This window comes from Nyctibius grandis, chromosome 6, assembly GCF_013368605.1.
Source record: "Nyctibius grandis isolate bNycGra1 chromosome 6, bNycGra1.pri, whole genome shotgun sequence".
NCBI classification, from domain to species: domain Eukaryota; kingdom Metazoa; phylum Chordata; class Aves; order Nyctibiiformes; family Nyctibiidae; genus Nyctibius; species Nyctibius grandis.
In genome coordinates, this window is record NC_090663.1 from 71,924,942 (window position 1) to 71,943,298 (window position 18,357).

At 39.5% G+C, this 18,357-nt stretch overlaps 1 protein-coding gene across 3 annotated transcripts in view; it reads left to right on the forward strand.

Moving 5' to 3' along the window:
* ZNF827 (zinc finger protein 827) overlaps window positions 1-18,357 on the forward strand; it is a 111,120-nt gene that overhangs the window by 76,982 nt on the left and 15,781 nt on the right. For all 3 annotated transcript variants that reach the window (XR_011048392.1, XM_068403386.1, XM_068403388.1), the window contains exon 8: window positions 191-294. Coding sequence is in view for 2 of the 3 variants with exons in the window: in XM_068403386.1 (XP_068259487.1) it covers window positions 191-294 (104 nt within the window). In the remaining variant the exon portion in view is untranslated. The remainder of the gene's footprint in view (window positions 1-190; window positions 295-18,357) is intronic.

The window sequence follows — 18,357 nt, forward strand, 5'->3', positions numbered from 1 at the left end:
TTCACTCTGAGATGCAATTTTACCAAAGCAGCCTCTTCTCCCCGCCTTGCCTCACAGTCTGCATAACTTTCAGCATGATTTCTGTAAATGAAACAGGGCTTTTAACAAGATATTAGGGTGAAAAATCATATTTACTTCTTTCATTAACTGCTGTTTTGTTTACAAAAAGACATCTTATTTTTTCCTATAGCCCTTTCTTTTCTGAAGACACATTTAGACAATCACCGTTCACTTCCAACTCAAAAGATCTCCTGCCTAATGAAACTGCTCTTCATGGAAGGACATCTGCACCAGGTCAGATACCTTTTCCTTTCATTACTTCCAGTCCATATATCTCTTTAAAATTTTCTTACTGTAAACTCCACCACCTGTCCAATTGTCTTAAAATATAATTTGCTTTGTCAAAAGGCAACTATCTCTCCATCACAATAACTGCTTATTATTAAGAAGAAAAAGAAAAAAGTTACAATATTGCTGAAGCATTTGTATTAATAGTTTTTAAACTACTATTTCCATGAATTGTACAAGAGTCTATAACAGATTAAACTCGGCGGTATTAACAGAGGTGAGGGTTTTTTGTGCGTGTCTCCCATATGTAAAGGAACTTTACTGATGTCAGATTACTGTCTGCTGTTCTCCTGTTACTGGCTATCTCCATCTCTCAGAGTACAGATGAAATATTTGCAGTACCTGTGTCAGAGTGGCTGAGCTGGCAATACAATTTTAGTGCCTTTGACAGTAATTTAGAAACCTTTTTGGAAGGATGTGGAGTTCTTAAAACATACTGAAAGGCCTCAGTATCTGTGGGTACATTTCCACTGAACTTCTGAACTAGTTGACAGGCATTTTATGTCCAGATGTAGCTTGGGTTATATTGTACACTAGAATGGGAAATAAAGGCATGTAACAGTACTATCTAAGGTGGCACTGAACACATGCAAAAACTTGATACGTGCCTTTACTGTCCTGTTGCAAAATAACTCATTTGCTAGTTCACTGCTATCTGTCTTAAATTAATAGCTCTTGGGTTCTAAAGGTCAGTAATTACACAGCCTGCTGTAGGGGGGGTTATTCACCTTTTCTTAGCAATCAATAAAGTTTTGGGCATGTTACTGCTAATTTTCAGCTATAGACTGTCATTTAATTTACAACTTAGCAGACTTCATGTTTTTTTAATGCTTGAATAGTTTTTTGACAGCTTGTGAAGTGGCAGATGAGGTTAAGAGCTAGATGTTGTCTAAGGGTAAATACGCATAGCAGGAAAAAGAAGAAAATTTGTTGCATAAGGACAAGGGTCTTCAGGCTATCCTCAGTCACGCTTTTGCAAGGAAGTAGTGGATTTTGTAACGCGGGGCGAGGAGAACCAGACCCAGTGTGGTGCTTTTAAGTATTAAAATGTAAACCAGGTTAGCACTTCAGTCCTGGCTTTTGACCTTGGCATAACATGGAATATTCATACACCCAGATGAAAGACGAGAACTCTTAGACACCTCGGGCAGTGCTCGATACCTCAGAGGACATGGCCTCTAGCAGCAATACTCTTACATCATACCAAAATGAATGTATAAGAATTCTAATTCCCTGTAAGGCTTCATTTTAAGTGAGGCCACTAAAAGTCTGGATGGGTTTTGGTGACATGTTTAATCTTCTGCTTAAAAGTATTTACTTGGTTAGGACATCCTGGAGTGTTAGAATGGCTTCTGAGGAACTGGGTTTTGTGTGTTTGTGCTGCTCTATATTCTGCCTTATGGAATATACGTATTACCTTGCTTGATAGGTCTATGTATTATAATACATATTGTTCTGTGATTATAAGACTCTGATATCTAATAGCAGCATGTATACTGAAAATCAAAAATGCCAGTTTCTGCTTCATTTTTATTTTTGGAACAACCCTATCATTCCAAATATGTTGATTTTTCTCAGCTTCATAATAAATTCTTGGACCTGAAGTGCAACTTCACAGTAGCACCAGGAATGTGATTTAAATTTGATTAAAATTTTTAATCAATTATGAATGTGGTATTCATGTAAAAGAACAGCAGAATACCCACAGGTAGATTTCCTACGATTTTCAGCCTTGCAAGAAGAAATAGCCTATGTAGTGCTATTGATAGCTCAGAAGAAACTTTATTCCTGAAGAGAGTAGCATAAAGAAACAGCAACAAACCGTTGTAAAGGCCAACAGGATGTAACAGAAAGTGCTGTGGAAATGTGTATGTGGTGTCCCATGGATAAATGATATGTATGCCTTCCCTTGAGATTTGTTTTGGGTTACTTCATCCCTGAAACAGGATAATAAGAAGTAGAAAATAACAGCATAAGAAGACGATAGGAAATTCCCAGTCCAGTGTCATCTTCAAGTCATCAACTAAAATCCAAGCAAATTAACTGCTAATGGCCTGAGAGTGTTTATTAAGGAGTGCCCATATCCAACAATGTGACTCTGTGCCACCGTCACCACAGCTAGCAGAGTCTGATGAACAAGCGTGGGGTCTGAGCTGCTGCTCTGCGCTGGCTTTCTGTGACCAGGCTTGACTCAGGCAGGCAGAGTGGCATGAGGAATCCTTGGTCTGGGTGGCCTTGGTGGAACCCTGTGTACATAGTGCTTCTTTCCAAGAGAGCACCAATATGGGTGGTTGTATTCCCAGACTCCTGCCAACTTTCTGTCTTCAGGCTTCTTGGCACCCTAGCTGCAGAGGAATTGGGAAAAGTTGACAGGAACACAGGACAGTATGATATCTCATGTGTCAAATTCAATTCTTTTCTATAATAGGTAACAACATTATGTAATCTCATTCATTAGCAAGATCCATCTTAAACCTGTCATCCTTATTATTTGTATGAGGACACTGTTTCAGAAGATCACCACTTTGAAGGCTGGGACCACTCTTTCTTCTGCCTGAATTTATTCACAGCAAGTTCTACTTTTGTTGTTTCACCAATGCTGTCCTTCAACTTTGATAATTCTTCTCCCTTGTGATGTTCACCATCTCATGTGCCATCTTATGTCCCCCTAATCCTGTCTTCACTTTGGAAAAGTAAGCCAGCCAATGTCTTTTAGTATGATAGGGTTTCCATTTGCTGACCGACATCATAGCCTTTTTCTGCCTCTGTTTAGGCAAATTAATTTCTGCAAATATGAGTAGTCAGAACTATATATGCTATTTTACAAGGGGTCTTACCAATGATTTTTTCAGCGGCATGCAATCTTCTATATGTATATTGGAAATGCCTCTCCTGATTAATCACAGTCTTTGTAACTACAACATGCTGATGACTCTCAGTTCATTTGCTAATCGAATAGTAACATGTTTTTCTTTTCCTTTACAATTTCAGCTGATGATTTCAGCATGCAACAGAAATTCTTGTTCCGACTTTCTAGGCATATGACTTTGTAATTGGAATTGTTTCACTTGTTACTCTAGCTCTCAAGATTATTTCTTAAATACTCTGTAATTTCTGCATATTGATGATATTGCGTTCATTAATGCAATGCTGGGCATTTTTTTCTTGTATTGAAGCTATTAATTAGGATTTTTAAGTACAGTTGGTGCAAAGTTCAGTCCTTGAGACTTCAGCTTAGTGGCGTCCTCAGCGCAAACCACTTCTTGTCGTAGCCAGTTTATAAGAAAATTGCAAGATCAGGTATTTAAGAGGAAGAGCACTCTTTGTAGGGCATTGAGTATATAAGATCCCCAAGGAGCATGAAATAATTAGGAAAGACATATTAAAAGATGTGTGAGAGCAGTGCACTGATCAGGGAATTTACTGGAGGAAAAAAAAAACCCCTAAATAAATAATGACATAGTGATGGATTTGGCCTGAAATAAAGGTGAAGTAATCCTGATCAGCAGCAGTATCACAGGCAGAAGTGATTCTCATGCAACAGCTTTTAAGTCTGGTACCCAAGGAAATGACAATGAAATCTCCAACAACTGTCAGAATTGGACTCAACAGCCCCACACAAATCATAGTAACTCCCTGATAATCTGTGGTGAATTCTTAATATTCTGAGAAGGGAAGAAAGTAGTTTCCTATAGTACATAATTCAAAAGTATTGGATAGATTTGGGGAACTACTTGCCTTCCTTTTTAAGACATACTGTATGTTAATAACCATACAAAGTTAGTTGTAGTTACATTACACTTTTCTGTATTACTATTACTGTCCAAATAAGCTCATTTTTACTCAAAGATGGAAATAAAATAAAATGGTATTGACGTCCACATCAATCAAGCACACTTAGCTCAAAAATTACCATAGTATCAAAGTCATATATCACAAAGTCATATCCAAAACAATTCAATAATTTCAGCTTTCCCCTATAAGAAAAGCAAAATGACCTTTTTGACCCAGCAAAAGGCAGGGAGAAGAAATGAAAATTTTCATTTCAAACAGTTGCTTTAAAAGGGCATTTTTATCTTCTGTTTTATAAGACTCTTCTTTTGACAGAGTGGAGTTTAGTTTTATGTCAGACTATATAGTTCAATGCAGATCGCTAGATAAATTAAAAACTTGATCTTAGGCTGGTGTTCCTGACCCTTAACCAATCTTTAATGTGTTCTAATAGTGTTCCACTATCTCGCTGACTCATTCTGTAAATCAAACCTGCCTTCATGAAATCCAGATGAGTGATATTCATTATTCCTTTGCTGGGCAGTTCATTAATATTGGCGAAGACTCCAGCCGTGGGTTTTTGGGAGTATTTTTTCTCCATGTATATCTGTGTGTAGTATAATAATATTTCATTATTTTCTCTCCTATTCACCAAGGACCTGGTATTCTCCTTCATTTACATTGACAGTGCCAAATATTGAAACAATAGCATCTGTAGAGGATTAAATAAAAAAAAAAAATCAATCTTTTTGTGAAAATTTGCTACTTTTTGCAAAACTGTAATTTTGATTGTGGTAAGTGAATTTCACATGGCTAAAATAGACTCTTGGAACTGGAGGATGTAGGTTTTGGGGAGTTGTAGTCCATGAATAGCCCTGGCTTTTTAAATTTTGTCCATTGGTGCCAGAGCTAAATTTATCAGTGTTATTTATTTCAATGAAATAAAGCCAATATAGCTTCTGTCCTCAAGTACCTCTTTGAAAATGCATCGGAGCCTCTTCTGTGTCTCCACACTCTTTACTGACCTGTAAGATGACTGATAGGCCGTGCTTCCTCTTCAGAAATGTCTAGAAGCCAATATTGAATCAGTAGCCTGATAATAGTTAGTTCAGTAGAAAATTGGAAACATAGTGCAAAAATTTTGGATTTTGGTACTGTCAGTTGTATTTTTAATGATGATGTAATTAGTGGCATTATCCTATATTTATGTTTGTTGAACTAAGGTAATATGTGTTACAAAGATACCCTTACAGACTGTTCACCCGCCCCTCACACAAGAGTTCAGTCAAGTAGTAATATTTGGGTCTGGGGTCGTCTTGTTCCTCATTGGATTCCTTCACTGTCTTCAGACAGGCCATTATCTTGTCTAGTTGCAGCTGCTGTTGGTGGTTTGTAGCCTTGAAGCCTCCATATCTTCTGATTTACGTGGGCTGGGGAGACCCTGTTGTGACTAAGCAGGTATGCATTCAGTAAGCCTAAGTGGCAATTTACAGCTTGCGGCCTAAGGCTTCAGCAAATCTGGCTACTTGTGCTAAGTAAGTAAAGCTAAGCAAACAGCGTACTAAGTCATGCAACATTATAACTCTAAGTGATTCATTCTATTTAAAACTTATTTAAGCTAAACAACTAATATCTCTTCACATTGAGAGGTGTCCCTGCCAAAGGGGATTGTTGCCTGGCGTTCAGTCCAGTTGCCTTCCAAGGAGAATTAAAATTGAGCTCATCCAGCGACCTGTCGTTGGTAAAAGATCTCCTTGCTTCAAGGAGCAGCCTTGAGAGACGTCCTGACTCGAGGGGAGATCATTGCCATGCAGCCACGCTGCCTGGCAGGGCGAGCTCAAAGGTGGCTCACTTAGGCTGTCGTATTTATGGGATAAAGTGGTTGGCTTGTAGTCAGACTGCATACAATGTGAAGGGTATGCACAAGACTCCTCATACCCACAACTTATTGGTGTTCACTGTGTTGCTCTGCTGCTTTGTGGGTTTCCTAGAGGAATTCTTGGCCCAACTATGGCTCAGGCCTTTACCTCCTTTGGAGCCTGTACCAAACTGCTGCTGGTTTGGTTAAGGGGGGGGTCGAGTGCATCCATCACAAAAATGTCCTTAGGCCTTAGGGGACAGTGAAACGCACAAGCCTTGAGGATTTCTGCTTAAGTTTTTCAGCAATGAAATGTTGGCATTTAAATTGCCCTTGTATAGCTATGTACCCATGGAGTTAATTAGAACAATTCACACCTCCTTACGGTCGTTGTTGTTTGCCTTACATCTGCCAAAAAGCTTCTGACTTCACATTGTGAGTAATCCTCTGTTTTCTTCAGGGAGGCTTTCTTCACAGTCTTAAATGCTAGAATTTGTAAAGGAAAGCTAGGTGTTAAAAGCACAATTACAAGCAATTAATTTCTAATCCATTCAGGACAGCAGAACCTATGGATTATTATTTTTGAGAGAATCACAGAATGGTTGAGGTAGGAAGTCTAGTTCCACCCACTTCCTCAGAGCAGAGTCAGTTTGTTGCTCAGGACTGTGTCCAGTCAGGTTTTGAGTATCTCCAGGGATGGAGACGCTCTGGGCAATCTCTGGGCAACTTGTGCCAGTGTTTGACCACACTCACAGTAAAAGAAGTGTTTTTTTACGTTTAAATGGAGTTTTCTGTGTTTTAATTTGTGTTCTTTCCTCCTCTCCACTGGGCATCACTGAGAAGAACCTGGCTTCATCTTATTCTCTCCCATCAGGTATTTATACAGTTTGGAAAGATCCCACCAAGTCTTCTCTTCTCCAGGCTGAACAGTCCTAGCTCTCTTTCAGGCTCTCCTTGTATGACAGATGCTCCAATCCTTTAATCATATTTGCTGGACTTCAGACTTCTTTGAAAGTCTAAAAGAATATTTCAAGGTCCTGACAGCAGTTTCTGTCCCTGTGATGGAACAGCAATTTTTATTGCCAGTATAGTTGCAGAGGGAGTGCACGTGCATGTGAATTGACTTATACAGTGCATTGTCCCCCCCTGCTTTATCCCATTATTAGTGCTTATGGTCATTTTATTTGCTTTCAGTTTTGGTCTGAGTTACGAACTCTGCCCACCCAGGACATTAGATATTCCCTTCAGTTTCTTGATGATAAGAGTGCCTGACCCCTGTTGGCTTCCTGGCAGGGTGGAAAAGTGTAGAGTAGCACTTAATTCACTACGCAAGGCATGCTCCATCAGGTACTTGGTCCTGTTGTTCATTTCTCTCTCAGTATTTCTTTGAGACGGACTTGTTGAAAGCGGTGCTGGAGGTAGATGCCACACTGCTGTCATTGCTGCCTGCAGAACACAATGGTAGGTACTCACTAAGCCTTGCAAAGTCTGGTTCTCTCAGTCCTCAAAAGCACACATTTAATTTTATTCCTCTTCCAGTACCTGTCTGGGTTAAGATTCAAATAGATACTCTTCTTTTTATGTATATGTGTGCATGTGTATGTTTGTGTAAAAAACCCATGCAGATGTATTGGAAAGAACACTGGAGAGATACCTCTGAGAAATCCAACCTGTATGACAGCTTCATAGATGGGAGGAAAATTTTTTTGTGACAGAGTGGCAGATTGCTTTGAGTTAACTGATTTTAGTTCCTTATCTCCAACATGCATTTTACTTTCATTCTTCACATAAAAAGAATGCCTTTTGGGTACACATTGACTGGTGTATGCTCTCTGTCTTCGCACTGTCTAGAAGGCTAGGGACTGTCAGCCATCGTGGTTGCTCTCTCAAGTCTGATAGCAAGAGACAGATAGCTGGCAAGTTGTGGAAAGTGATTCTAGGAAGGTGAGATAGTTGGACTGCTATAGAAGTGGGCTGTGCTTGGCATAGTTCTGGAAAGCAAGACAGATTTTGCAGAATTTGTTCAGCATAATTCAGTGCTAAACTGTGTGACAGCAGTTCTGGCTCTAGCATGTTTGTCATCTGTTGCATCCTGTCCTCAGATTCCCATGCCCGTCTGCCTGGGTGCAGCCTGCTTTTCCTATGCACCCAGATGCCTTGACAAGTGCTTTGCGCTACAGTCATCGAGCAGAGGGTTCCAAACTTCTGGTTTGTTTAATGGGATCATAACCAACGCGGCTGCAACTGATTACCGCATTACTTTTCCCTTGAAGCTTTTTCTGGGTCTGCTGCCAAACAGGTTTGCATCTAGTGCATGTGTGTTGCAGATCTGTGATACAGTAATAGTGACTATGTCCTGAGCAGCCACGCAGTCTTCGTAACTAACAAAGTCCCTTTCAGAACAGAAAATACTATTATGCGGAACAGACCATTTCGAATCAGCAAATCGCTTCTTGCTCAGACATGCACGGTGCGTTCTTTGGCTAAAATAGGACAAGTGAAATGTGCAGCATGTGCATAGTTGTACGTGTTTTAATTTTTCTCAACAATCCGTATTTGTAGGCCATTCCCACAGCAACGAAGGGGAACGTGATCCGATCCTTCTGAGGAACACAGGAAACTCCTGGTGAATTGGCCAGTCCCTCTCTCAATACAACATGTGCTAAATAGCAGGACTTTGCAGGAGTTGTTACGGGCATACAGAGTTCACTTCTTTTCCTTGTGAAGTCACTGCACTAATTATTTTGCCAATTATTTACAGGACCTTCAAGATGAAAGGTGTTAATTAAAATAGACAAACAGAAAGATACACATTCAGGTCCATGTCTAACGGCTGTCTTGAAAGGCACTTGACATCTATCTGAAAATTTGTGATCCTTATTTTATTATGGGCTGCCTTTATACAGGGTAACTTTTTTCCCATCTAATACTGTGCAGTCTTCTTATACAGGCAAAAAGTATTTATTTTTATTTCATTTCCCTTTTATGTTTGTTCCTCCTAAAGCAGGATCCAACCTCATGCTAAAGGACAAAAGAACAAAGTAATTTCAGTCAGAACAAACACCTTCTGGTTTTATTCAGAATAAACCCAAACTAGACCCCATTCATTAAACCCAGCAAACCAAAAGCTGTTCAGAAATACCACCAACATCAAATCCAAAGCAAAATGGCCAAAGGTAACTGTTTCATCCCACATGGAAAAATAAAACTTAGCAATTGGTTCTTTTAACCTTTCAAACAGAGCAGGTTTTGGCATCTTTTATCATTTTTTATACGTTTTCTGAGTCTCTAATAGTTATTCAACAGCAAGTGATTTTTTAAAAAGTAAAATAATTGTCGCTATCAATATTTTTAACTAAATATGTAACACAAATGGAGGTCAAAATTGAGAAGGGCTTCCTGAGCAGCTACACTCATCCAAAGTACAGAATGAGAAATGTGGGATTTTGCCTACCTTGTCTTCTGCTGGCAAGTGAATTCAGGAAAACACAAGGCTGTCCAGCAAGTTCTTGGGACCTGTGTTTTGATGCAGGTGACAGAAGGCAACTTGATGAAGAACAACCGTGAAGTGATAGAATGTGTTTTTTGGAGAAAGAAAGAAGGGAGAACAGCAAAAGAACAGCAGTTGAGTTCAGGAAGGATAACTGTAACCAACTTGGAGATTTTTATGGAAAGAAGCCTAACAATAGTTGTTGCCAGGTCCTTGAAGAAACCTGACCTCTTGAGTGAGGCTTTTGGCGCTGCCTCCCACAACATGCTCATAGTAAGCAGGAAAACCAAGAGTAGGTATGACTATAATTAAGTGGTTAAGTGTAGCTGTCAAAACCCAGGGACTATGTGCGGTTCTGCAAGGGTCTGTGCATGCTCTGGTCAGTCCTTTTATTACTCTTGTGGATGATGGAAGAGAAAGCGTGCTTATTAAACGTCCTGGTGATGCCATGCGTGGAGATGCCATAAGCACTTCAGAGGACAGAATTAGAGCTCAATCTTGTCTTGAGGAATTGAAGAAACAGTCTGGGAAATAGCAGCCAATTCAGTGAGGACACAATTTTGTGCCTGGCAGAAAGATGAGTGCCACAAAAAAAGGGGAAGGAGGAATGCCCAGGCAGTACAACTTTAAGCGACGGATCTGGATTAGTCATGGTCAGACACTGTATGTAGAGCTGACATTGTACGCATTGCAGAAAGGGCAAACACCTGGCTGAGATGTCAGGAGTGTTGTCTGTAAGGCACACATGGTAATTCTGCTCTACAGCTGGAGCCCTGAATTCAATTTTGGGCTCTGTAATCCAAGAACAATGTAGAGGACAGCGGTGGTCAGAGGTTTAGAAAACATGAGGTTGAAGAATTTGTGTTTTTTGAGCCTGGAGAAGAAAAGAGGAGAGACATGATAATGGTATTCAAATACGTAAAATGACAGCTTTGAGAGAAAAAGAATAAACCTTGCCTGTATTCGTGTGAGCAGAATAAGGAATAGCAGGCTTAAATGACAGCAGAGGAGACTTAAGTTAAACACCAAGTAAAACTTTCTAGCAGGGGGGTGGTTTTACACTGGCCCAACTGTCACAGGAGGCTGTGGAACCTCTGTCACCGGAGGGTTTTTAAAAGAGTAAGTTAGACAAGCACCTGTCGGGACTGACAGGTATGTCTGGTGTGTGGCCGGTGTGCCTCCAGGCGAGGAAGAGACAAGGTGGCCTCCTGAGGTCCCTTCCAGCTCTAATTCTGTGATATAAATTCAATAGCAAAGCTACAATGGCGATCAAATAACCTCTTGAAAGAGACTTGATAGATGAGCCTTTGGTTTATAAATACTCGGCATGCTGTGTTTTAGACTCTGCATCTCATTCAAACCCATCTATAGTTTCATTTCCTCTTTTGTCTTTCTTAATATCAGAATCTTTTGTAAAAGTGAACATCAGCATTGAGTCAGACTGTTTCCTGAATATGAAACTTTTCCAAATACAAGCTCAACATGAAATAGAAAGACAGGTTTTAAAATGGCTTTTCAGAGCGAGAAGGAAAAGAAGCAAAAGGAATTGGAACACATCATTCCTGACATTTCTTCTTAGAGTTACCTTGGGACTCGCCAGTCCTCACCTGTCTTATCTTGTACAAGGTTGTCTTCTATAACATTTGTCTGCCTAAGAGTAAATTAAATGCAAAATTCATCAGGCTGTTTGGACAGATATATATATATATATATATATTTATATATATAAAAAAGACCATTGTTTAAAAATAATCTAAGCAAAGCTGAGGAGAAGTTTTTGTTTTGTTTTTTTTTTTTCTACAGGATTATTTCAATCGGCTACAAATTTGCCCTACTGATTGCTGGGTCTTTTAGTTGAGTTTGGGGCAGTCGTGTTGCTGACTAGTGCCCTGCAAATGCAACCTGAGAAGGCAGATGGGAGAGTAGTGCAGAAGGAGGGAGAGGATGGTTTGCAGGCAGATGTGTGTGCTTGTGATGAGAGAGCAAGGAGAGAGGTAAATCTCTTAAAAGACTGAGTTAAGGGCTTCAAGGAAATGGCAGATTCACTGCTTTATTGCTTGGGGAATCTGCAATAAAAGCAGTAAGTACATTTTCTTTTACAGCAGCAACCACAACGTACTGTGAAGGGTGGTGCCTTTCCTTGGCAGCTTGAGGAAACATGGAAAGGTGGATCTGGGCGAATGCTTGCAGTTACTTTCATCTGGTTTTGACTCTTCTGTGTTAATTCAGTCAGCTCAGGAAGAGGGACTAAGTCTGCATTTGGGGCTTTATTTTGCATTCCCCCACTGAGGTTTCTGGTCACCAGCTTACAGTTTCTCTAGTACAGTGGCTTTTGCTTCACTAAAAAGGTTGCAGAAGGCTGAAAAGAAAAATGTAGTCTAAAGGCCAATTTGTCTTTATTTGTATCTGAATTCTGGATGGGGAATAATAGTGTTAGCCTCTATAAAGCGCCCTAGATGTGTTAGCACCTTCTCTATATGAAAGAAAAGCTCCTATTTCAGGGGGACTTGCAAGTAGAAGTTGGCACAGTGACAAAAACAAAAGAAAAAAAGGAAAAATTGTACGTACACCATAATGGTCCTAAACATGCACAAATGTCTCTGAGTGATTTTTAAAAGGGTTTCTTAGGAAGTGTGTCTTAAGCAGAATTGTGGGAAAGAAATTAAAAGGGTAGAAACCTACTGGCATTATGGAAATTAATTAATTGTGTTTAAAAGTAACAATAGGAGCAAATTATACTTTCATAAGTTCATATGAACTCAGTGTTGTAGCATGCAAAATAAATGTTACAAGCAATAAATGGTAGAGCTAAAGGTGAGGGCCACCTGCTTGGGAGCGAATTAGAGAGAGCTTATGTAAATTCATTGTGGCACATCTTACAGTTATCATTAACATGGTTTCAGAATGATATTCTAGCTTTATATTGAAATAAAATATATTGTGCAAAGATAACAGAGAGCACATGATCAGGTTCTTCTCTGACAACAGATGCAGAATTTAACTTTTATTTACAACAGCTATTATTTCTAAATAAGTAAAGTTATGATGATGTAGCTCTTTGCTACTGAAAGGACTGATTGTTCTCTTGGCCAACAATGATCAGGTAAGCTTTTAAAAACACATTTGATGGAGCAGATTTGTTGGTGTTTCCTATCCGTTTCTTGCAATGTCTCAACTCCCTCAGTGAAAAAAACAACCTGGTTTCCATCTGGGCCATATTGCATTACTTCACCTATAGTCATGACACCAAACAGACCTTCTTCACTGTGGTAACTGAATGATTGAGGAACTCCGAGAGCCTGTGCAGTGAGCTACAGGGACTCTTCCATGACTGCTGCTTTTTGGCCAGTAGATTCACAGCTCAGGGCCTTACTTTGCATGTGTCAGGATTTTTACATTGTTCTGTTCTTTTTTATTGTGTAAGGAATGAAGTTACCACCAAGACAATCCTGTTTATGCTTTATGCTAAAGCAGTACAGTGGATAATATAAGTTGAGAGGAATAGAGGGTGTTGTCCAGTGTTATCCTCAACTTGATGTCATATTGTACGTGCTGTAAAAATAATTTGCACGAAATGACTGCAACATTATTGCACCTTTAGGGTTCCTTAAAAATCTGCAACTCCAGCCACCTTGCACAGAATTTACATAGACTGATTTAAGTTTTGAACTGGGGTTTTTCTCTCTTCTTGGTTGTTATGTTTTGAGCTTAATACAGACAATAAAAACAAATCTCAAAGCTTTATAATGCAGGTGGAGGTTTTCATAAGCCTCACTGTTTACTCAGAAGTCTTCTGTTCTATAAGTTAAAATAGGTGTTAGTTTTGATGCAAAGGTAGAAGGTGGGGAGTGACCTTGTGTTTTGAAGTCAATGTGTCCCTACCTTTTCTTTGTGCTGACTCAGGTTTTGTTTTTCTCACCCTGCTTCTGACTGTCTATTTTTGAGCAACAGGCTCAGTCTTAGCAGTGAAGTGGCCTTCACTGCTTTCCCGTGCTCCTCTACGGAGGCATCTTTAAAGTTGATCTTTTGTTTTTATTCTTTTCACAAACCCCGAGATCTTTATCACTTCTCAGTGACCATTTCAAGTGTTGTTGCCTGTCATTGCACATTTGGAATACTTCCGTGCACAATATTAGTGTTTCTTTTTGTGGGTCATACAAGCTCTTTACTGAAATATTTCCAGCTTTCATGGTTGATGCTTTTAGACAGAGCAACTTCAGCACCATGCTACTGATACATAAAATCACTTGGGTTCTATCTTCTTCCATGTCAAGGATTTTAAATTATCATAACGTTACTGCTTTTTGCCATACTCCATAGTAGTGTTAGATATTTGCAAAAGCATTTGAGAAAAAAAAAGAGCATTATTTAGTAAAGTTTTTTATTTAGCAAGGAGACTTCCTCAGCTTCCTCTGCGCAGTTGTTCTGTCATTCAGACTGATCATGTGCAGTTTTTCAGGACTTACGAAACAAAAAGTACATGTCCCCCTCGCAAGTGGAACTAGGGTTCTTTTATTTGAGCAATAATTTTGTGTTAATTTTTATTTTTTATTATTAGAGTATTATTAAATCCCTCCAAATAACTTCTCATACCTGACACATGTGACTGAGAGCATGGCTACACAGACCCTTCCTTTGTTCATGCTTTGAACATGCCAGCTGGGGCACAGGGCTCTGCTGTCAATGCTGGATGGCTCCCAGGCTGGTGCAAGCTCACCTCTGGCCAGCCCACAACACACAAGGGGACTGGGGTTTGTCTGAACAGATGCCCCTGAATTGGTATTAGAGGCAACAGCACTGACCGCTCTTAATAGCTACAAAAAGGCATTAAAAAAACCACCACAGACGGGGTCAGGCAAACCAGCTTGCAATTTCAGCTGAAGCTTGAGTTTAAAAAAATAAAAAGCTTTCTTACTGCTTTTTATTTTTGTGGGGAATATAGAAAATTTTTATGCCAAAAAAGCAGTTGCTTATCTCTGGCTAATAGTGGATGAGTCTGCTCACAGTAAAAGATACATCCTAAAATAAGACCAGACAGGTTGCTGTGATGCTGGTGGTAACAAATGAAGACTGCGGGACCGCTCAGGATCGCAGATACCTTAGGTAAGTCGCAAGACATATCGTACTCGGGAACTATAGTATCTGGAAGGATTCCACTGTTTAACTGACTTACTAGAAATAGAATTCTGGTGCTACAGATAAAAACTTTGTGCAAGTAAGTTGGGAAGAGACTAAGATATACAGTATTTGGACTGCTGCATTTCATATAGGCTATATATTTTTGAGCTTGCGAGCCTTTTGCAGGCTTTCAGCAAACAAGCTTGCAGCAGAGCCTTAATTACATATTTCACAAAAGGAGCTCTCAATTTTTAAATCTAGTGTGCTCGTCAGAGGTGATAGATGAACATGTAAGTGGAAGGCTCCAAAGCAATAAAATGCCAGTGACCTGAAGTCAGGTGAGTCATCTTTGATGATGGGGACACTGCGGAAAGAAGGAAGACATTATAATAACATAGATGAATGCAGACGGAAGGAAAGAAAATTTCTTTGACCAAATAAATGTTTTTAAAGCAGTGTTTGCATGATTGCCTGACCTGAGTATCTTGTTCCTGAATAAATAATTTCTTGAACTTTTTGTCTTTTAGACATAACAAAATAGAAATAACCTTACAAATGGAACAAGCTTTTGTGACATTCATATAGAGCTGCATAAAGTATATTTACCTCTTGGGTAAATGTGGGGTACTTGAAAGATCACAAAGGGCAGGCTAGCAGTAATCCACTTCAGGCTGGTAGTAACCAAAAGTTAATCTGATGACTGTTTAATGTTGTAAGTCTTTCAGAGCAACGTGAGGTGCCTTGCTGTGGGACATCTGCACTCCTGTCAGTGTTCATCCTCGTGCTATGAGCTCACAGAAAGCTGGTTACCTTGTCCAGCACTGCTTCTCAGTCAGTTTATTCATTTTCTGGTTTGGTGGACTTTTTTAGATGCATTCTCCCATGGGAGCGTCCTTCTGCATCTCATATTCTTCACATCAAGTTTTATCCCCTGGAGTATGAGGCGGGAGGTACTGCACGCTTCCCTTCCTCTTCTGTATCAGCTATCATCTACCTTTGCCCACTTCACCTCCTGTTCTGAGTTTGGCCATCTCTCCCTCTTAGCTCTCAGCCTCACCCTGGGTGGCTATTCTGTCACCAGATCCTCTCACATCTCACTTGTTTTCTTCAAGACATTTGGCTTGCGAGCAGGATTGATCGAAAATAGTCTAACCACCACTCTCTATTTTCTGCCTTCACAGGATTTCTGTTCATTTCATTTTCGAAATGACTTACCTGATTTCTTTTTGACCATCTGTGTGGTGTCAAACTGTCTGAATAACCCGAAGTATAAATATGACATACACTTTAGAAGAATGGAGAGAGAATAAATTTTGACCTTCTTTGTTAAGGCTCAGCAGCAGCTCTCACTTCCACCTCTTTAAGGTATACTTATTGCAAAGGACAATCTAGTTAATTTATATCATCTGTAGGATTCCATGTGACCATAAGGATCTGCCCTTGTGGATTTTGTTGCTTCCGAGGTCTGTGGAGGTGTGAAGATGAAACAGTGAAGCAGCTGTTTAAGTGAGTTATAGGATGTGAGAGCAGACAGTAAAGCAGCAAAGGTTATAAATATGAATTTATCTTCTTTGAATGACACTTCAGCATACTTTTTGTTTGTTTCCTTAGCTTTGTCTTTTTCAGTTAAATACTGATTTCATTCTTTCAGTTATTAGTATAAAGATATAAAGGTAGGCATGGCATTGAACAACAGATTAAAACATGATGTAGTATAAAACACTGTGAAGCAGTAATTGAAAAATATATAAGCTAAGTAAAAGAAAAGAAAAATCCAAAGCCAGTCCCTGGGCAACTTTTTGTGCGTGACAGCTACACAAGGCTGATTTGGTGACTCTAGACAGTTACTTATGTATTCAGGTCACACTTTGTTCTCTTCTTCAGTTACAGCTTCAACCAGACATGGTATCCTCTCTCAGCATTTCTTGACAAAACTCAGGCTAAAGGCTTTTCAGAAGGGGTGGTTAATGTACTCTCCATATTGATATCACCAGTTTGAGGATGAGAGAAAAAAAAAATCGTCATTAAAAGTGAAAACTGAAAATACATATATGTTCAGAATAAGACCCAACAGCTTAGGAAGGGGGTAAATAATAACTCCCTCAAGCTGCTGGATTTGTTTGCCAGAAATTCATCTGTGTGGGGGGGCAAGAGGAGGGACAGAACAGTATTTCTGCAGTTGATGTCCACCTTATCCTCACCTCAGGGAAAATACAGATGGTGTCAGTCCCGGCAGTTTCTAACCCCATCTTGGATGATCAGCTTTATACCGCTACTTGTTATGAAGCTGACTTGGGGTTAGTAGGGAAATGATACCAGGTGACACGAAGGGCAGGAAAGGTGTCCATAAAGTTTTATTTCACTAAATTTCATTGAGAATTAAGTTTTAACTTTGCATAAATTTTTTAGCTCTTAAGACTTCTATGCAAAAATGATTTCAAAATAATTTTATTACTAGCATGTAATATACTGAATCTTAATCTTTCTATTACTTTTTAATGATGTACTGGAGAACTTGGAGGCCTTCCATTTTACCAAGCATATTTTGTTTTAAGATCTAAGACCCATACAGAAACGCAGAGTCTATTGCTCACTTAATAATTTCAATATTACTTTGTCATGTGTGCTTTGCTAACATAGAAGTTTTGGACTTTGCTGTGGAGTATTTGTTTAAAGCAGAAATCGTATATCAAGTCCTTTTTTTTCTTTTTTTTCTTCTTCATTTTAGTATAGGGATGTCATGGTGAAAGACAGATTTCTGTGGGACATCCCTCACAATGGTGATTTATTATTTAACATTAGTTGGTCTCAGTCCATCTTCTTCCTGGCCACTGTGTAAGGTGTTCTTAAAGTATAATGATGCTGACTGTCTTGGTAGAGTGCTTGCGGATACACAGAGAATGCTGTGCACAAACCAGTATTCTGGTCTCAGAGTCACTGGACTTGTACTCACTTCACAGAAAACACCCTTCCTTGTTGTTAATTAGAGACAGAGCCCAGGGATTGAATGTGGATGTTGATTCATCTGATTCTTTAGGTCACTGGCAAGGTCAGTTGCTGGGTATGTTCTGAGAAAATTTCTGGACCACTGTATGGACACAGAGCTCCAGTTTCCAGGCTGCAGACAAAGCTGCCCAGAGGGTAAGGTGGGCAGAAGTAGGTGGTTTCCCTTGGAGCACAGAAGTCTTCCACAGAAGTGCTGAGGCTCCTGTTGCACCAGAGACCAACTCTGGTTTGCCATGAACAAGCTAAGCAGCTTGCTGAATAGAAAAAGCGCTTTGCTACAGAGAGAAGGTTCAGTCAGAAGAAGAAAGCAGCACTGTAGTTAGGACTTAAGGAATGAAGCTTTAAAGTAAATAGAAGTACTTTCAAAACACCTACAGTATCCTTTTTTTGCATCAATGAAAAATAAGCAGCTGCTTTGCAAGGGACCAGCTTTCACCACCTCAACATAATCAGAAAGCTACTATTTTTCCAGCTTCCCATGAGCTTCCCAGAACTGATAGCTATAAATCCACCATAGGGAAGAGGATATTATATTTTTCTTAAGAGATAAAAAAGGGCTGATGACTAATGCTGAAGTGAATTGTTAAGAGACTTATTTACTTAATTGAGCCTGCTTGTTTGGTATGTGTCCCAATTACTTCATTTTTGTTGTGACCATATTGAAGCAACCTACACCCTTGTGACCCTCGCTTGTAATTATTACCATATTCCTCTTTTGAAGCACTGTTTTGATTATGTACTCAAAAAGCTCTGCTAAAATATCTGT